This window comes from Bubalus bubalis, chromosome 6 (genome assembly GCF_019923935.1).
Source record: "Bubalus bubalis isolate 160015118507 breed Murrah chromosome 6, NDDB_SH_1, whole genome shotgun sequence".
NCBI classification, from domain to species: Eukaryota; Metazoa; Chordata; class Mammalia; order Artiodactyla; family Bovidae; genus Bubalus; species Bubalus bubalis.
Window position 1 is genome coordinate 93,598,263 of NC_059162.1, and position 21,366 is coordinate 93,619,628.

At 35.8% G+C, this 21,366-nt stretch overlaps 1 protein-coding gene across 11 annotated transcripts in view; it reads left to right on the top strand.

Annotated features, from left to right (window-relative positions):
• The window catches only part of TUT4 (terminal uridylyl transferase 4), a 127,786-nt gene extending 106,660 nt beyond the window's left edge, over positions 1 to 21,126 (top strand). For 3 of the 11 annotated variants that reach the window (XM_044945018.1, XM_025288740.2, XM_044945020.1), the window contains 6 exons: positions 10,626 to 10,741; positions 11,631 to 11,854; positions 12,627 to 12,727; positions 15,276 to 15,723; positions 19,401 to 19,559; positions 20,490 to 21,126. In XM_044945018.1, coding sequence (XP_044800953.1) covers positions 10,626 to 10,741; positions 11,631 to 11,854; positions 12,627 to 12,727; positions 15,276 to 15,723; positions 19,401 to 19,559; positions 20,490 to 20,578 — 1,137 coding nt within the window. In that variant the 3' untranslated portion in view covers positions 20,579 to 21,126. Of the gene's footprint in view, positions 1 to 10,625; positions 10,742 to 11,630; positions 11,855 to 12,626; positions 12,784 to 15,275; positions 15,724 to 19,400; positions 19,560 to 20,400 lie in introns of those variants that run through there. The other 8 variants (XM_025288745.2, XM_025288748.2, XM_025288744.2 and 5 more) reach the window with 8 other exon arrangements.
• Positions 21,127 to 21,366: the final 240 nt, after the last annotated feature.

Sequence of the window (21,366 nt, forward strand, 5' to 3'; positions counted from 1 at the left end):
CACACTTGGATGTTTTCCTTTTGAGGCAGAGATGGTGTTAAATAGATATTCTTCAACTTTCTGCTACCATATCTATAAATCTGCTTGTATCTTCAGATAGCTCTTCTTTTTTAAAAAAAAAATTTGATTTCATATTGGAACATAGTTGATTAAAAATGTTGTATCAGTTTCAGGTATATAGCAAGGTGATTGAGTTATACATATACATGTTGCTATTCTTTTTAAAATTCCTATTTAGATTATTACAGACTATTTAGGAGCATTCCCTGTGCTATAAGTAGGTCCTTGTACAGATACATACAGTTGGTTATTTATTTTGAATATAGTATTGTGTACATGTTAATCTGAAACTCCCAATCTGTCTTTCTCCCCCTGCTCCTCCATAACCATAAGTTCATTCTCTAAGTCTGTGAGTCTGTTTTGTAAATAAGCTCATTTGTATCTTTTTTTTTTAGAATTCACATATAAGCAATATCACATGATATTTGTCATTCTCTGTCTGACTTTCTTCACTTAGTATGAAAACGTCCAGGTCCATCTGCGTTGCTGCAGATGGCATTATTTCATTCTTTTTAATGGCTAATATTCCATTGTATGTATGTACCACATCTTTTTCCATTCACTTGTCAGTGGACATTCAGGTTGCTTCCATGTCTGCTATTGTAAATAGTGCTGCAGTGAACATTTGGGTGCATTTATCTTCTTGAATTATGATTTTCTCTCGATATGTACCCCAGGATTGGGATTGCTGGATCATATGGTATCTGTTTTTAGTTTCTTTTTGGTTTTGTTTTTTTAATTATGTTTTAAATTGGAGAATAATTGCTTTACTATGTTGTGTTGGTTTCTGTCATACATCAAGGTGAATCAACTGTAAGTATACATACATACCCTTCCTCTTGAACTTCCCTCTCACCCCCACCCCAGATCTGTGCGTCTAGGTCATTACAGAGACCAGGTTGTGTTCCCTGTGTTATACAGCAACTTCCCACTAGCCATCTGTCTTATACATGGCAGTGTATATGTTTCAATGCTACTCTCTCAATTTGTCTATTTTTAGTTTTTTAAGGAACCTCCATACTGTTCTTCATAGTGTCTGTACCAATTCATATTCCCACCAATAGTGTAGGAGGGTTCCCTTTTCTCTACACCTTCTCCAGCATTTATTGTTTGTAGATGTTTTGATGATGGCCATTCTAACCGATGTGAGATGATACCTCATTGTAGTTTTTGATTTGCATTTCTCTAATAATTAGCAGTGTTGACCATCTTTTCTTGTGCCTCTTGGCCATCTATATGTCTTCTTTTGATTGTTTTTTTTTTTTTTTTTAATTGAGCTGCATGAGCTGTTTGTAAATTTTGGAGACTAATCCTGTCCATCACATCATTTCTTTTCATTTTGTTTATGGTTTCCTTTGTTGTGCAAAAGATTTTGAGTTGAAGTCACATTTGTTTATTTTTTAATTTCCATTACTCTAGGAGATGGCTCAGAAAAGATGTTGCTGTGATTTATGTAAAAGTGTGTTCTGCCTGTGTTTTCCTCTTGTTTTATAGTATCAGGTCATACATTTAGGTCTTTAATCAGTTTTTGTGTATGGTGTTAAAGAATGTTCTAATTTCATTTTTTTACTTGTAGCTGTGCAGTTTTTGCAGCACCATTTGTTGAAGAGACTGTCTTTCCTCCATTGTATAGTTTTGCCCCCTTTGTCATAGATTAATTGACCATAGTTGCATGGGTTTATTTCTGGGGTTTATATCTTACTCCGTTAATCTGTATTTCTGTTTTTGTGCCAGTACCATACTATTTTGATGACTGTATGTTTGTAGTACAGTCAGACATCAGGAAGCCTGATTTCTCCAGCTCTGTTTTTCTTTCTCAACATTGCTTTGGCTATTCTGGGTCTTTTGTGTCTCCATACAAGTTTTAAGGTTTTTTTTGTTCTAGTTCTGTGGAAAATGCCATTGGTAATTTAATAGGGATTACATTAAATCTGTAGATTGCCTTGGGTAGGATAATCATTTTAACAATATTGATTATTCCAATTCAAGAACATGGTATATCTTCCCATCTGTTTGTGTAATCTTTGATTTCTTTCATCAGTGTCTTATAGTTTCAGAGTACAGGTCTTTTCTCTCGTTGGGTAGGTTTAATCCTAGGTAATTTTTTCTTTTTGATGTGATGATAAATGGAATTGTTTCTTTAGTTTCTCCTTCTGATCTTTCATTGTTAGTGTATAGAAATGCAAGATTTATGTGTATTTTATATCCTGCTGCTGCTGAGTCGCTTCAGTCGTGTCCGACTCTGTGTGACCCCATAGATGGCACCCCACCAGGCTCCCCTGTCCCTGGGATTCTCCAGGCAGGAACACTGGAGTGGGTTGCCATTTCCTTCTCCAATGCACGAAAGTGAAAAGTGAAAGTGAAGTCTCTCAGTCGTGTCCAACTCTTAGCGACCCCATGGACTGAAGCCTACCAGGCTCCTCCGTCCATGGGATTTTCCAGACAAAAGAGTACTGGAGTGGGGTGCCATTGCCAAATTCATTGATAAGCTCTTACAGTTTTCTGGTGGCATCTTTAGAATTTTCTGTGTATAGTATATCATCTAAAACAGTGACAGTTTTATCTCTTTTCCAATTTATATTCCTTTTATTTCTTTTTCTTCTCTGATTTGTCATGGCTAGGACTTCCAAAACTATGTAGAATAAAAGTGGTGAGAATACAGATATCCTTGTCATGTTCCAAATCTAAGAGGTAATGCTTTCAGCTTTTCACCACGGAGTATGATGTTAACTACAGGCTTGTCGTGTATGGCCTTTATTATGTTGAGGTATGTTCCCTCCCTGCCCACTTTCTGGAGAGTTTTTATCATAAATAGGTGTTGAATTTTGTTTAAAGCTTTTTCTGCATTTGTTGAGATGATTCTATGGCTTTTATTCTTCTATTTGTTGATGTGGTGTATCATACTAATTGATGTGCAGTTGAAAAATCCTTGCATCCCTAGTATAAATCCCAATTGATCATGGTGTGTGATCCTTTTAATATATTGTTGGATTCAGATTGCTAGTATTTTTTGTTGAGGATTTTTGTGCCTATGTTCATCAGTGATAGTGACCTATAAATTTTTTTTTTGGTAGTATCTTTGTCTGATTTTGGTTTCAGTATGGTGATGGCCTTATAGAATGAGTTTGGGAGTATTCATTTCTCTGCATTTTTTTGGGAATAGTTTCGGAAGAATAAGTGTCAACTCTTCTCTAAGTGATGGAATTAATCTGTGATGCCATCTGGTCCTGGACTTTTGTTTATTGGAAGTTTATATTTCTTTTTGGTTCAGTCTTAGGAGACTGTGCCTTTCTAAGAATTTGTCCGTTTCTTCCAGGTTGTCTACTTTATTGGCGTATAGTTGTTTGTAGTAGTTTTTTATGATCCTTTGTATTTCTCTGGTGTCTATTGTAACTTCTCCTTTTTAATTTCTAATTTTGTTGATTTAAGCTCACTGTCTTTTCTTGAAGAGTCTGGCTAAAGGTTTATCAGTTTAGTTTATCTTTTCAAATAATCACCTTTTTGTTTCATTGATTTTATTGATTTTGTTTGTTTATATTTCTGCTCTGATCTCTCTTTCCTTCTACTAACTTTGGGTTTTGTTTATTCTTTTGTCTCTGTTGGCTTTAGACATAAAATTAGGTTGTTTATTTGTGATTTTTCTTGTTTCCTGAGATAAGATTGTATTGCTATAAATTTCTCAGAACTGCGTTTATCATGTCCCTAAGTTTTGGATCATTGTGCTTTCATTTTCATTTGACTCTACGTAATTTTTATGTCCTTTTTGATTTCTTCAGTGATCCATTGATTGTTTAATAGTATATTTTTTAGCTTCCATGTATTTGTGTTTTTTAGTTTTTTTCTTATAGTTGATTCCTAATCTAATAGCAATGTGGTTAGAAAAGATGCTTGATATGATTTTAATTTTCTTAAATTTACTGAAGCTTACTTTGTGGCCCAGCCTGTCATTAATCCTGGAGAATGTTCCATGGCCTCTTGAGAAAAGTGTGTATTCTGCTGCTTTTGAATGGAATACTCTATAAATGTCAATGAAGGTGGTCTGGTCTAATGTGTCATTTAAGACCTGTGTTTCTGTATTAATCTTCTTTCTAGATAATCTGTCCATTGATATAAATGGAGTATTTTTAAGTCCCCCACTATTAATTACATTACTGTTGATTTCTCCTTTAATGACTGTTAATATTTGCCTTATATATTGGGGTGCTCTGTATTGGGTAAGTATTTATATACAATTGTTATAGCTTCTTCTTGGAATGATTCCTTGATCATTATGTAGTGTCCTTCTTTGTCTCTTTTGTCTATTTTGAAGTAGTCTCTTTTGTCTGAGAAAAATATTGCTATTCCAGCTATCTTTTAATTTACATTTGCACAGAGTACCTTTTTCCATCCCCTCACTTTCAGTCTGTATGTGTCCCTAGATGTGAAGTAGTCTCTTGTAGATATCATGTATATGGATCTTGTTTTTGTATCCATTCACCTCTATTTCTTTTGGTTAGAGCACTAAACCCATTTAATGTTTAAGGTAATTACCAGTATATATGTTCCTATTGCCATTTTCTTAATTGGTTTGGATTTGCTTTGTAGGTCTTTTTTGTTCCCTTCCTGTTTTGTTCCAGTAGTCATGTATGGATGTAAGAGTTGGACTATAAAGAAAGCTGAGCACCGAAAAATTGATGCTTTTGAACTGTGGTGTTGGAGAAGACTCTTGAGAGTCACTTGGACTGCAAGGAGATCCAACCAGTCCATCCTAAAGGAAATCAGTCCTGGGCGTTCATTGGAAGGACTGATGTTGAAGCTGCAACTCCAATATTTTGGCCACCCACCTGATGCAAAAAACTGACTCATTTGAAAAGACCCTGATGCTGGGAAGGATTGAAGGCAGGAGGAGAAGGGGATGACAGAGGATGAGATGGTTAGATGTCATCACTGACTCAATGGGCATGAGTTTGGGTAAACTCCGGGAGTTGGTGATGGACAGGGAGGCCTGGCGTGCTTCGGTTCATGGGGTCGCAAAGAGTTGGACACGACTGAGTGACTGAACTGAACTGTTTTGTTCTCTTGTCTTGTGATTTGATGACTAACTTTAGTGTTGTATTTGGATTCTGTTTTCATTTTTGTGTATGTATCTGTTGTAGATTTTCAGTTTGTGGTTACCATGAGGTTTTGATATTCAGTTCAGTTCAATTGCTCAGTCATGTCTTGACTCTTTGTGACCCCATGGACTGCAGGACACCAGGCCTCCCTGTCCATCACCAATTCCTGGAGTTTACTCAAACTCATGTCCATTGAGTCAGTGATGCCATTCAACCATCTCATCCTCTGTCGTCCCCTTCTCCTCCAGCCTTCAATCTTTCCCAGCATCAGGGTCTTTTCAAATGAGTCAGTTCTTCGCATCAGGTGGCTAAAGTATTGGCATATCAGCTTCAGCATTGGTCCTTCCAATGAATATTCAGGACTTTTTTCCTTTAGGATGGACTGGTTGGATCTCCTTGCATTCCAGGGAACTCTCAAGAGTCTTCTCCAACACCACAGTTCAAAAGCAGCAACTCTTCGGTGTTCGGCTTTCTTTATAGTCCAACTCTCACATCTGTACATGACTACTGAAAAAACCATAGCCTTGACTAGACGGACCTTTATTGGCAAAGGAATGTCTCTGCTTTTTAATATGCTGTCTAGGTTGGTCACAACTAGTTTGTGGTGACCATGAGGTTTTGATATAGCATTCTGTATATAAAAAAGATTGTTTTAAGTTGCTGGTCTTTTAATTCAAACTTATTTCCAATATCCTGCATTTGTGTTCTCCTCTTCTCATAATTACTGGTTTTGATATCATATTTGTGTGCAGATGATTTCTTACCTTTACTTTGTATTTACTGGTAAGCTTTTCCATTCATAATTTTGTTTCCAGTAGTTGCCCTTTCTTTTCTGCTTAAAGTTCCTTTGGCATTTGTTGCAAAAGTGGTCTGGTGGTGCTGAATTTTCTTAGTTTTTTCTTGTTTGTAAAGCTTTTGCTTTCTCTATCAAATCTGAATTGAGAGCCTTGCCAGATGGGGTACTGTTAGCAGTAGGTTCTTTGCTTTCATCACTTTAAATATACCATCAGATCAGATCAGATCAGATCAGTCGCTCAGTCGTGTCCGACTCTTTGCGACCCCATGAATCGCAGCATGCCAGGCCTCCCTGTCCATCACCAACTCCCGGAGTTCACCCAGACTCAGGTCCATCGAGTCAGTGATGCCATCCAGCCATCTCATCCTCTGTCGTCCCCTTCTCCTCTTGCCCCCAATCCCTCCCAGCATCAGAGTCTTTTCCAATGAGTCAACTCTTCACATGAGGTGGCCAAAGTACTGGAGTTTCAGCTTTAGCATCATTCCTTCCAAAGAAATCCCAGGGCTGATCTCCTTCAGAATGGACTGGTTGGATCTCCTTACAGTCCAAGGGACTCTCAAGAGTCTTCTCCAACACCACAGTTCAAAAGCATCAATTCTTTGGCACTCAGCCTTCTTCACAGTCCAACTCTCCCTTTTTGCCTGCAGAGTTTCTGCTGAGAAATCAGCTGATAACCTTATGGGAGTTGCCTTGTATTTGTTGCTTTTCTTTGTTGCTTTTAATATTTTAATATTTTTTTCTTTGTTTTTAACTTTTGTCCATTTGATTCCTATTTGTTTTCGTGTGTTCTTCCTTGGGTTTATTCTACCTGGAACTCTCTGACCTTCCTGGAATTGGATGACTGTTTCCTTTCCTTTGTTAGGTAAGTTTTCAACTATTACCTCTTCAAATATTTTCTTAAGTCCCTTCTTTCTTTCTTTTCCTTCTGGGACTACATGATGTGAATGTTTGAGGCTTTTAAAGTTGTCCCAGAGGTCTCTTAGAGTGTCTTCATTTCTTTTCCTTCTTTATTCTGTTCCATGGCAGTGATATCCACCATTCTGATTTCCAGATCACTTATCCTTTCTTCTGCCTCAGTTACTCTGCTGTTGATTCCTTCTAGTGTGTTTTTCATTTTGGTTATTGTCTTGTTCATCTCTGTTTGTTCTTCAGCTCTTCTGTGTCTTTGTTAAACGTTTCTGTCATCTTCTTAATTTATGGCTCCATTTTTTTTTTAAGAGATCTTGGGTCATCTTCACTACCATTAATCTGCAATTTTTTATTTTATTTTTTTAACCCTAGATTGCTTATCTCCACTTCATTTTGTTTTTCTGGGGTGTTGTCTTGTTCCTTCATCTGGGACATATTCTTCTGTTGTCTCATTTTGTCTAACATTCTGTAATTACAGCTTCAGTTCTGCAAGCTGCAGGATTGTAGTTCTTCTTGTGTCTGCTGTCTGCCATCTGGTGGATGAGGCTGTCTAAGAGGCTTGTGCAGGCTTCTTGGTGGGAGGGTCTAGTTCCTGTCTGCTGGTGGGTGGTGCTGGGTCTTGTCCGTTTGGTGGTCAGGGCCATGCTCAGGAAGACTTTAAGTGACCTGTCTGCTGATGGGTGGGGCTGTGTTTCAGTCTTTTTGGTTTTTTGGCCTCAGGTGTCCTGGCACTTGAGCCTTCAGGCTGTTGAATAGGGTTAAGGTTGTGGGGAGGAAATAGTAGCCTCCAGGAGGACTCATACCAATGCATGCTCATTAAAACTGCTGCTGCAAGTGTCTTTGTTCCCAGAGTGAGCCACAGCCCCACCCCCAACCTCTGCCAGAGACCCTCCAATAATAGCAGGTAGATCTAGCCCAGTTTCTTATGAAGTCCCTGTTCTTTCCCTTGAGTCCTGGTACCTAGAGGTCCTCGTGTACTCCTTCTCAGAGTGGAATTTCTGTTTTTCCCAGTTCTGTGGAATTTCTGCAATCAAACCCCACTGGCCTTCAAAGTTAGATTCTCTGGGGGCTTCTCTTCCTATTACCAGATCCTCAGGCTGGGAAGCCTGACATGAAGTTCAGGGCTTTCAGTCCTGTGGTAGAACTTCTGTGGTATAATTATTTTCCAGTTTGTGAGTTGCCCACACAGCAGGTATGGGATTTGATGTTACTCCAGTTGTGCCTCTCCTACAATTTTGTTGTGGCTTCTTCATCTTTGGATATAGGGTGTCTTTTTTGATAGGTTCCAGCCTTTTGTTTTTATTGTTCAATGGTTGTTCAGCAGTTAGTTGTTATTTTGGTGTTTCTCTAAGAAGGGGCTTCCCTGATAGCTCAGTTGGTAAAGAATCTGCCTGCAAAGAGACACCAGTTCGATTCCTGGGTCGGGAAGATCCCCTGGAGAAGGGAAAGGCTACCCACTCCAGCTTTCTGGCCTGGAGAATTCCATGGACTGTATAGTCCATGGGATCTCAAAGAGTCAGACACAACTGAGAAGGGGTGAACTCAGTCATTCTGCTTCATATCTTTCTGGCCAGTCACTAGATACACCTTCTTTATCAGAGACTGGTCCTTCCAGGTACTCTAGATCCATTCATTATTTTCTGTACCTTACAGATTCAGTCATCTGTGAAAAATATTTTCAAAGATGAAATAGATAAAATGTAATTGCAGATTAGGATTAACAATTTGCCTTCTATTTTAATGATAGGGAGCACTAACTTTGAACTCCAATTAAGCAAATGTCTCCTCCAGAAAATGTTCCTTTTTTCAAATTAGTAAACTTACATTATAAAAACATTATACTCTGTTATTATTAATATATTTTGAAATTCTTCAATAAAATTTTTGTGGGAATTTTCTCTCTTATTTTATAAGTACCTATATAATATAATGTCTTCAATTTTACCTGAACACCTAAAATTTTAACTGTCTGGCTCTTCCCAGAAGTTTGCTGACCCCAGGTCTAGGCCACCTTAACTAGGAAGGTGGGATGAAGAAAAATTGATTAAAGAGATAGATACTCAGGAATAGAATGGATACAACCTGGTGATTAATTAGAGGTGATGAGTCGAGGAGAAATCAGGGTGATTTCCTAGATTTTGCCATAAGCAACCAGGTAAATTAAGAAAGGCTTTCATTTTTGTCTTATCAGAAAAAATGATAATGAAGAGTTTAATAAATTATGTTGACTTCATCAGTAGTAAAGAATTATATTGTGTTCTTTTATAGAAATACAGTTTTATTGAGAAATAATTCATGTACTTTAGCGTTCACCTATATAAAGTGAGTAATTCAGTGTTTTTGAGTATTTTTTGCAGGATTGTACATCTAATTAGAACATTTTGTCCTCTCTCAAGGAAACTCCTGTCCCAATTAGCAGTCAGTCCTCCTTCCTTTTTCCTCTCACTCTGTTGATTTGCCTATTGTAGACGTTTTATGAAAATGGAATCAGAGTATGTGTAGCCTTTTGTGACTGGTTTCTTTCATCTAGCAGAATGTATTCAGGGTTCATTCAAGCTGTAGCATATATCAATACTTCATTCTTTTTTTTATGGTTGAATGATATTCCATTGTATGGTTATATTACATTTTATTTATTCATTCTTCAGTGTGTTGGAAATTTGTATTGTTTCTATTCTTTGGCTACTATGAGTAGTGCTGCTATAAATATTTGTGTACAAAATTTTCTGTGGATGTATGTTTTCATTTCTTTTGGGCATATACGTAACAATAGAATTGTTGGGTCATTTTAATAAGTTTATGTTTAACTTTCTGAGGAGCTACCAAGCTGTTTCTTAAAAGAATTGGACTATTTTATATTCCTACCTGCAATATATGAAGGTTCCAGTTTTTTCACATCCTCACAATACTTGTTGCTATCTTTTTTCTTTTCTAATAGCCATACAGTGGGTGTCTCTCTTAAACTTTTATCCCTGACATTAGATAGATTTGAAGAAATCAGAGTACTAAGTAGACCCGTTCTCTTGCCATCCAAGGATATGGGTATTGTCAGGATAAACTAGTCTTTGTGATAGTGCAAAACTGAACTAAAGCTTAGAAAGATAACAAAAGTAGTAAGATAAAGCAAAAATGAGCTGATTCTTCGAAGACTTGGAAAAATGATTTAAATTCTTATTGGCTCTCTGTATTCTTTTTAGGTATATTCTACTTTGGATAGTAAATGTTACATATTCTTGAAATGTTGAATGTAAATCCAGTGATATTTTAAACAAACCAGAGGATTGATTTATTTACATAGAGTTTTTTGTAAAGATACTGATTCCTTTGTGGAAGTAGCCTGGTGGGGCAGAAAGCATGAGATTTGTAATCAGACAGACTTAGCTTGAAATCCTTTATCTCTTACTTACTAGCTTTTTTTGCTGTGGACAAACGGCTTGAACTTTCCGAGCCTTGGAGCCTCAGTTTCCTCATCTATAAAATGCGCAGGAAAATAGTATCTACTTTATTGGGATATTACACAAAGATGTTACAGATGAATGAGAAAAAAGTGTGAATGTGAAGTGATTAGTACTGGTAGCAGCTGTGATATTGATGATGATAATTCTGAATCTTGTTTTCATATCATGGTTTTAGTTACAGTGAAATACTTGTTGATATTTATTTTGTTTTTTAAAAAATTACTTTTGGGTCCTGGTCTGTTTTCCATTTGGATTCAAAAGTTTACAGTGATTTTTTTTTCCCCTAGTAAAGTTGTATTTTCTTCCTAGGAGTACTTCTTTGATTCCAGAGTATTAACAGATGGAGAACTGGCTCCCAATGATCGATGTTGCCGTGTATGTGGAAAAATAGGCCACTATATGAAAGACTGCCCCAAAAGGAGAAGGTTGGCAAATGATTATATAACAACATTGTAGGGAAAATAAATATGAGGCAAATTGAAGGTATACCTGTGTTTAGATAATGTTTAAATTGAGAAAGTTTAGACCTTGAAGTTGACCCTTAGATAAATGTATATTTGAATGGTGTTTTGTGAAAGAGTGAGATTTATTCCTGGTACATTGGTGTCTCATGATGTTTATTATTTGTTCATCTATTCATTAAGGCTTTTTAAACTGCAGAAGTATTTATTAACACCTACTGTATGCTGGAAAGTGTGCTAGGATCCAAGGGAAAAAAAAGACCAAGATACGAGGTTCTTGCTGAGAACCTCACTGTTACGAAAACAAATAATTAAAAAATAATTAAATGAATCTTTGAGGTATATATTGTAAGATATGCCTATACTCTTTCCCTTAAGGAATATACATCCTCTGTGCTCCCTGAAAATATGTCTGTCATACTTTGCTGTGTTCTTTATACTATGTTATTAGGCCAGGAAATTCCTTTTTTAGTCATCAAGCCTTACTTAATGTAAAGAGCTTAGAACTTTTCATACAGAACAAATTCGTAGTTTCCATCACTGCTATTTATTAGAGAAGACACTTTCTCTAAGCCTCAAATGTCTTTCTCTATAAAATGGAGATAATAAATAGCCAGCTAAGGATTGTAGAATTAAAATTTGCTATTAAACATTAAAAATTGATATTGTATTTTGAAACTACTAGAATACCCACTGTCTGCCATATGAGTAGGTATGTGAGAACCCTTGCCTTCAAAAAAGTGCATGAAACAATGGGCATGTTAGTCCCTTTATGGTGAGGCTCTTGTATAGTTTAGTTTATTCTATAGTTCCCTCGGTTTGTAAGTCCCTAGCCCCACATTATTGCTATCAGCAGTTTACTGTTTAGACTAAAGAAGAAAGACAGTGAAGAAGAGAAAGAAGGGAATGAAGAGGAGAAAGACTCCCGAGACCTTCTTGACCCCCGAGACCTCCACGACACTAGAGACTTTAGAGACCCCAGAGACCTCAGATGTTTTATCTGTGGAGATGCAGGACATGTGCGAAGGGAGTGCCCAGAGGTCAAGCTGGCCCGTCAGAGGAATAGCAGTGTGGCAGGTAAATAGAAAAAGCCAAAAATAGTTTTTGGCGGAAATAGTGTCATTTATGTTGATGTCATTTTAAGGGCCCTGATTCTTCTCTATTCTAAACATAGCTGTATGACTTTAGGTCTTTTAATTTATTAAAGAGAAAATTTAGGTTTTTACTTTGAATAGTATTTGGATATGTTTAATATCAAGGTCTTAGCAGTCTGTTGTATTCAGTCAACTCCCTCCAAGTATTTTTTGGATTTGAGTCATATTCTTTATTCTCTTGCTATGAAAAGTTAACAAAAGTTAACTACCCACCCCCAAAAGTTAATGAGAGATTGTTTTTCTGGGAATATATAGGAGAAATTGTATCTCTTCTCATGTCTTTTATGAGAGAGGGAGATCTGTTCTTATTATATTTCATAGGGAATTTTATGAATTAGAAACCCAGATGAGAGTTTATTGAAAGAAAAAAACAAAATATATGTGATGATTTCTAGTTATTCAGATTCTTGTCGCCAGAGTTATTTTCTTAAATAAATGTATAATCTTCTTTAGGAAACAGTATGATATTTGTTCTTGTTTCCAGAATCACTGTGTTTTTTTAATGCTCTAAGGATTGAGAAATGGCTTAAATTAAAAAATGAGTTGTTAAAAAGTTCTTTGCTAACATAATCATAGTTTAAAAGTCCAAGTTTGTAAAATCACAGATTTGAAACTGTTGTACTGAAGAAGGGAGTTTATTGATTACCATTTCTGTTATTTTATCTATTGAATTTCTTTTTGATGTCTTCTCTTAGCAGCCCAGCTGGTCCGCAATCTTGTAAATGCCCAGCAGGTGGCTGGTTCAGCCCAGCAACAAGGTGATCAGTCCATAAGGACTAGGCAGTCCTCAGAATGCGTGAGTACTCTGCTTGCAGATGGGTTGGTCTTGGCAGGAAAACAGCTCTAATTTTGGTGGGTGATAAGGTTGATCTTTGAGATTGGCAAATTCAGTCTTTCCGATTACACAATGCTTTATAGAGATGTCCTTGCTAGGCACATCAGCTAGAATGAGCATTACTTTTGGAGTAATATAGATCTGGGCAAGATACTTAACTTCAGTGAACCTATTTCTTATTTATAAAATAAGGTAACCACCAAATAAGGTTGTTGGTTGGATTATAATAAGGTAATAACTTTGAGGTTTTAGGTTTTGCATAATGCAGGAATGTGGAAGAATATTCTATAATGAAAGAACACTGTTAATTAAAAATAGACCCCAAAATTGAGATGTATTAAGGATTTAGTACTGTTAAGGCAGTGCATGCATGATACTTCATTTGCTTGAAATTTTTTGGCTTCTCATCACCGATATGGATACCTAGTGAAATGTATCCTGTAAAAGACAGAGTATTTAATTAGATTTCTGATTCACAGGTTTCATGTTATCTTTGCTGAGTTGCTCTAACCTTTGTCTAAATATGTATTCACCTTGCACATTTTAAATTAGGTAAATACTAATTGAATGCTTATTCTAAATCTGACACTGTGCTTTAGTGTTTCACACCTGTTATCACATTTAATCCTTCGAATGGCCATGTGAAGCGATAGGTATTGGTATGATCAAATTTTACAAATTGGGAAGCTGAGAATAAGAGAAATTAAAAGATTCAAACACAGGTCTACATCACTTCAAAGCTGTTAACTATTAAACATGCTAAATCTGATGTGATCTGTGTTTTGGAAAAAAATTCTTAGAGCATTTGAAGAGCAATAGTAGAACCTGTCTTAAAAAAAACATTTAGGATCCCACTAACCCTACCTCCAACACTTGAATATGTACTACTATGGGTCTGACATTTTCATAAAAATTATATAATAACAATTATATTACAGTAACAACATTTATTGATTGCTATTTGCTATCTATGCATTTTTCCTGTTTCTTCTTATTAAATATTTTTAAAATACTGAAAAAGTATGGAAAATGATAAACATCCATGCACTACTACCAGGCTTTAAAAATTCTCAGTGTTTTCTTATTTTGGTTTTATTTAAGAGTATCCACAGTTGACAACTCCTATGCATTCCTCTTGGATGCTGTTCCCTTCTTAAAACTTTCCTACTATCCCTTCCTTGCTACTAAAATGTATCTACTATTCTGAATTTGGTGTTTATGTTTTTGACATATATTGTTGTAGTTAATCTTCACAAAAACCTATGATGTAGATTCTATTATTTATACTTTACAGGTGAAGAAACTGAGATTTAAGTTTGTTGCCTGAGGTCAATAAACACTTGGAACCAGAACTTGTATCCTTAGGTTCTATTTCCAAAACCTGTGCTCTAACCACTTTCCTATGGTGCCCCTAACTCTCATCCTCTACTTCTAGCACTCACCCTACCTGAGACTGGGTAAGAGTCTGACTAATGGACTTTGCTATTCAAGGTCTCAGAAAGCACTTCAGCTTCAACATGTCTAGAATGTAGCTTATATTTCTTTCCAACTTCCCAAGTTTGCCTGTTCCTCCTGTCTTCTCCATCTCATTGAATGATCTCACTGTCTCTAGTTTCCTGAACTACTGCTTTTCCCTCAACCTCCTCATCCAGTCAGTCACCAGGTCCTATTGTTTCTATCTATAAAAAATAGTTCACATCCATTTGCTTCCCTAGCCTAGGTAACTGTCATTTCAGATTCCAATTACTTTAAAAGGCCATTTGCTTTTGTTTCTGCATACCTTCAGTTATGTTGTTCTAACTGAATCTTCCCTTCTCCTTTTTCTCTAGTCTCTTTTATCGTATTGGTTTCCATTTAAGTCTCAGCTTAAAAGTCGCTTCCTTCAGGAAGATTTCCTTAATTTCCACTTGCTTTCATCTTGTTTTCTCTTCTTCTCCCAAAGTGGGTTTAGGTATTCCTGCTCTGGGATTTCATTATACATTATACAGTCTTTATCATAGTAATCATTATATTTTATTGTGATTGCTTATGTAATTTTTATCTGTTCCTCCTCTTTTTCCTTATTGACTTTAAGCTTCATGAGGGCATACATGTTAGTATTTTATTTTTAATACCTAGAACAATGCCCAGTACATAACTGACACCCTGTAAATGCTTGTTGAGGAGCTAAATGAAAGTCAGTGTGAGATACTTAGATGTAAACTTCTGGTTACAGTTGGAGTTGTGGGTTCTATGTGATAAGTATGTTGTCTGGACTTTGTCTTCTTTGGGCAATAAAAAGGTTTATAGATAAAACCTATGTGAGAGAGGGTTGAGAACCTTGGGAAAAACTCTACCTTCATATAAAATGAGGTTCTGTTATTATCTGTTAGTATGTATATCATAGAGTTCTGTTTATAGTATTCTGATGAAGTAACTCCATAGTTTTATATTTTTATAATTTCTGCTTTTATAAAATTAAGATGTTCATAAATTAATTTTAAAATATATCTTTTTTTTTTCTCTACAGTCTGATTCGCCATCTTATTCTCCTCAGCCCCAGCCATTTCCACAGAACTCTTCCCAATCCACTGCCATTACCCAGCCTCCATCCCAGCCAGGATCCCAACCCAAGCTTGGCCCACCTCAGCAGGGAACCCAGCACCCCCATCAGGTCCAGATGCCTATGTATAACTTTCCTCAGTCACCACCAGCTCAGTATTCTCCCATGCACAACATGGGATTGTTGCCAATGCATCCCCTCCAGATCCCTGCCCCGTCCTGGCCTATTCACGGCCCAGTGATCCATTCTGCACCAGGCAGTGCACCCAGCAATATTGGCCTGAACGATCCCAGCATCATCTTTGCACAGCCTGCTGCCAGACCCGTGGCGATCCCTAGCTCCTCTCATGATGGACACTGGCCCCGTACTGTGGCTCCAAATTCCCTGGTGAACAATGGTACAGTGGGGAATTCGGGTAACCCTTTCTTTTCTTCTTTTGTATCTTTCTGTAGAAAGGTTGGATGAATTGTATTATTGGTTGAACCTGGGGAGATAAATGTGAGTAAAAAGATGGCAATCATTATTTGTGGAGTGGGGAGCATAAGGTAAGGTGAAGAGTATGGGCTATGGATTCAGACCACCTGGATTTGAATTGTGGCTCTGCCATTTATTATGTGGCATCAGGCATTTGCTTAATCTCTTTGTACATTGGTTTCATGTGTGAAATAAGTGTGTATTAATAGAACCTAACTCTCAGAAATGTTGGGAATATTAAATAAGATAATAAATATAAATGTTTGTTATTATTTTAAAATTTCATTGCAGTCTCATTTGGTGTAGGTATTATTAACACTTATTTTTACAGTTGAGGAAATTGTGAAGAGTTAAAAATAACTGTCATGCTGTCATAATCATAGTAGATCCAGGATTTAAACTTAATTTCTTTCTTTAAAACCTATAATCTTTGCTTTGGACTCTTAGTATCTCCTTACTTACTAAGAAGCAGTTTTCTAAAAAGAAAAAGATTAGTAACCCTTTATAGCTTAAGAAAGAATAGTGTTTTTTACTGATATTTAAATAATGCATATTCTTTGTAGAGCATTTGAAAAAGAAAAAATAAACCGTATATAATCTTAATTCCTGGGTAGAATTGTTCAGAAATATTTTGGTTTATTGCTAGCCAGTCATTCTTTTCATTTTTATGTATTTAAAAATAGTTGATAAATGCTGTTAAACTAGTTTTACATTATATTTATTTTTAAAACTTTTATCATGGAAAACTTGAACACGAAAGGAGAGAGTAAAGTATAACCCTCCCATTACCTGGATTTAAGTTATCTATGTTTTCTATTTACTGTTTGTGATTCTTCTGTAACTTACTGTCTATGATTCTTTTCCTTATTAACTACTTGGTTATCCTCATATATTGTTTGTAGAGGAAATGTAGAATAAAAGCTTGATTATTTATAAATTTTCAGAATAATTTTAGTGATAGTTTTAAATCAGTATATGTTTTCTTAAAGCACTGTAATGGAGGAATCTCTGACCTCTTTTGGAATAATACAGATAGTATATTTTGCTGAGCAGAAATTCCAGAATGTGGAACTCATTTAGATTTCAAGGATCAAAGGATATATGTCTTACATGGCCATTCTAATGTGGCCTCTGCTCTTCTCATTCAACGAATGTTTATTGTATGCATGCTATGATAAACACTGTGATAGTCACTGAGTTACATAACCATGAAGACAGACACATGCTTTGCCTTTTGATATATTGATTCAGTTTGAACAGTTTTAACTTCTTCTTCTCTCTACCACTAGTTGATCTCTGTTTTAGCCTTAATGAACTAATTAATTAACACCCTACAGACACACCATTCTCTTACCCCTAATTATTTACTTAAGTGGTTGGTTCCCTCTGCCTGGAATGTCCTCTCCAATAACTCTCCTGTTCACTCTTGCCTCCTCCTGCTTTTCTCCAAAAGCTTGACTGACTTACTTATCCTTCATTTTAAAATTTGGATTACTTTCTTTAGGAAGTCTCTAATTCTTATAGATCCTCTCCTTCAATTGTATTAGGTATTCTTTTCTCTCCTCCATGTTTCCTTAATATCCATATTATAAGACCCGTCTTACTGTGTTGAAATTGCCTGTTTACTTGTCTGCATAATGCATTAGATTGAACTTTTAGAGATTGTAAATTGTTTCTTGCCTATCATTGTCTCCCTAGTGTCCAGTATAGTGCCTGTTGTCAGATAGATGTTGTTTGTATACTTCTATTATATAATAAACTATTACTCAACAAAAAAATTTATTATTTGTTGGATGGGTGTACAACTTCTAGTTACTATTACTGCTAAAATTAACATTATGTTAAAAATGGAAAAACCAGATGGGGATATATTAAAATGATAATAGTGTTTGCGTTAGAATAGGGGGTTGTATGAGTGTTTCCCCCCATTTTTCAAATTGTCTTTAATGGTAATTGTTCAGACTATCTCAAATTACAAAAATATTTGGTTGTGAAAAATGACCAAGAGAGATTGAACTATATCCTAAAAATACTCTTTTATGTAAATATTTCTCAGTTAGTAAGGATCTCAGTGATGTATACCCAGTCTTATTTTTTGTAAACTCTGAGCTCTGCAGCTTCAGCTCTCAGTTGTAACTTGTTTACGAACTTGCAGTGAACCAGCTGCTATGTGTACTAGCTACCTCCTGAGAAGACCAAGCTTGTAGGAGTGTGGCTAGTACGGGTTTTGGTTTTCTTCTTCTCTATCCTGTCCCTCCTAACTTCCTGCTAGCAAGTTTAGTAAATAAGGGCCAGGGTCTTTCAGATTATTTCCTGCCACATTTTGATCCTGAATGAGAAAAGCCTCCAGAAATGATCCAGAAGATTCAGGGGTTACTGCATTTTGAAAGACTTACTTTAAAATAGGTCTTAAAGGGAAGTAGATTGGTGGGGGTGGTTTGCCGTAGAATAGGACTCATGTTTGGTTTTTTTTTTTTCTGAGTTCCTGGTTATATGCCAGAATTTGTGCAAGCCACTTTATTTTTGTTATCTTATTTAATCCTCATAACAACCTGAGGTTCATAATTAAACTTTAGTAATTTTTGTAATTAGTATTTGAACTTAAAGTTGTTTAGCACCAAGGCCTGTTTTCAACCATTTCACCACAGTGTCTCAGCTTCTAACAGAATCTTCCAGGCCAGTATATAATTGATTCTAGGATAATTGGCAGTGTCTTTATGATAAAATGTAAGCTGCTTAATGACATACTAAGGTTCTTTGAAATATAAATTCTACCTACCTGTCCAGCCTTTCCTCTTACCACTGCTTTCCTTTGCGTTTGTCTCTATTGCCAGTTGTTTTGCAGCTTCCCAAACTTGCTGTACTTTCCTGCTTCCTGGCTTTTGAACACACTATTCCTTCTGTCTGAATCCCTCCCTCTCCCATTTTGCCTAACTTGTTCCTTGTCTTTTAAAATTCAATTTAGTCAATCATTTTAGGAAAACTTTCTCTGTCTTTGAACAGTTGGATTAGTCCCCTCTTTAGACACCATCACCAATCTGTTACAGCGATTACCACATATTATTATATATGTCTTCTTAAGTATTTCCTTTATGAATAATTTAGGAACAGTTACAGTGTTTTATTCCTTAAAAGTTTTTTTGGTTGACATATATACACTGTACATAATACATATATTGACGTATGTACATTATTGATATATATATACACAAATTGATATGATTTACACTGTTAATATATAGTATTAATTGTGTAGATATGTCAACCAAAAAAACTTTTAAGAAATAAAACACTGTAATTGTTCTCAAATTATTCCTAAATAAGACGTTTAGATAACTAATGAGAACCTACTGTATAGTATAGGGGACTCCACTCAGTGCTCTTTGGTGATCTAAATGGGAAGGAAATTTAAAAAAGGGTATATGTGTAGCATATAGCTGATTATAAAGCAACAATACTTCAATAAAAATTTTTTTAAAAATTTGGGAGGAGGATATCCTTGGCATTTAGCATATTTCTTGGTCAGTGATGACCAATAAATCTTTGTGGAATGAAGGAATGTTTGAATGAACAAGGTGATGTTTTAACATATATCTCTCCTTTGTTCTTGAAATACAGAGCCAGGATTTCCAGGACTGAATCCTCCAATTCCCTGGGAACATGCACCACGACCCCATTTCCCTCTTGTCCCAGCTTCGTGGCCTTATGGTTTGCATCAGAACTTCATGCATCAGGGAAATGCCAGATTCCAGCCCAACAAACCTTTCTATACTCAAGGTACCATTGCTTACATATTTGTTACAAGGCTGAGTGGGTTTTGTTCTGGGACAATGGAGCCTTTGTAAAGGCCAGGATCTGGGAGTGAAACTTTAGGAATTCAGTAAATATTCATTGAGAGAGCATACTGTATGTCAGATTGTGCTAGATGCTTATTGCTCAAGCAGAATTAAATAATAACACCTACACTTAATACATATTTTTTAAGGAAAGTTAGACATGTAAAACAGACAAGGATAGGAGCTTAGAGGAATCCATTAACTTTGCCCTAGCAGAGAGAGCAGAATATGGACACCAGGGATCAAACTGCCTAAGATTTTGACATTTGAATTAGGTCTTGAAATATATGGAATTTTTTTCCCTAGAGATTGTGTAGAGATTAGAGAAGAGTGTTCTTAGCTGAGGCAAAAATATATGCAAAATCACTGAGTTTTGCCTCAGTAAAAAGAATAGGAAAAAAGAGAAAATAATAGTAGATGAGGTAAATGGAAAAATGTGTAGGTAATGAGGCTAGAGAAGGTCAGCTGAGGTCATATTATAAAGGAGTTTGGATTTAGTTTAGCAAGCAATGGAATCTAGTAGAATTTTTCAGTTGAGTAGTGTAATAGTTTGTTTAGTAAAACTGAGATTTGAATGACATTTGAATTGATTATATTGTTGGTACTTATGTATCAGTAATGGCTTTGATCTAAGTAATGAATAGCACATTATCTAGTCTTATTTGCCTCCACAGTATCTCAATTCAAATAAGGAATGTCTAGGGGGAAAAAGTTAATTCTAAGAGGTTATCAGGTAAATAGGCACAAGCCTTTCAGTTTCCTGTCTGTGTTGTGTCCAACAGACAGATGTGCCACCCGTCGGTGTAGAGAGCGTTGTCCCCACCCACCAAGAGGAAACGTGTCGGAGTAATGCAAGTCCATTTTCTTTCAGCTGGTCTACAGATGCACAGCAACCAGCCAATCCTGCTGTCTCAAGGGTATCCGTACCTCAGTGTCAGTTACATTCAGCAGAAAAAGTGACATTTAATGGAAAATAAAACAAATCAGGTTCTGATTTAAAATTTTAACATTTAGATAGCTTATTTAAATTCTAAGACTGTTTTTAAAGACTGTATTATTTGTATATAAATATGAACTATAGTTTTTACTAGTATCACCAAATTGGGTGATACAAATTTCATCTATTTTATTACCCTATTTTTAAGGGAATTTTGTTTTGTTTAACCTTGATGAATTGTATAAAGAGAGAATTTAAAAATTACATTCTTTATTTTCTATTAGCTGTATTCATACTTTGGTTGCTTCAGACTTTATATATATTGTTCTTAAGAATTAGGAAAGACTTTCATGTGTTTTAAATTTGTCACTTCTATTCTTTACAGAACCTTGTAGTGCCAAAAACTTTTTAAAAGGTAAAAAAATAATAAAATAAAACCTCAAGATTGAAGATTTAGAATTTTTTTCTTTTACATTCTTGTATATTGAAAATATTCATACTTGAACAGAAATTTGCTTTTGTCTGTATTTGAAGTAATTCTATTTTAAGTTAATAAATCTTTTTGACAAGAGTCAAATTTGGTTAATTCATCTAGTTGTTTAGATGATAGGAATATAATGTTACAATTCAGAGATTTTTTTTAAAGTATTTATTTATTAGGCTGCACCCTGTCTTAGTTGTGGCATGTGAACTCTTAGTTACTACATGTGGGATCTAGTTCCCTGACCAGGGATTGAACCCAGACCTTGCATTGGGAGTACAGAGTCTTAGCCACTGGACTACCAGGGAAGCCCCAGAGATTTGTTTTACT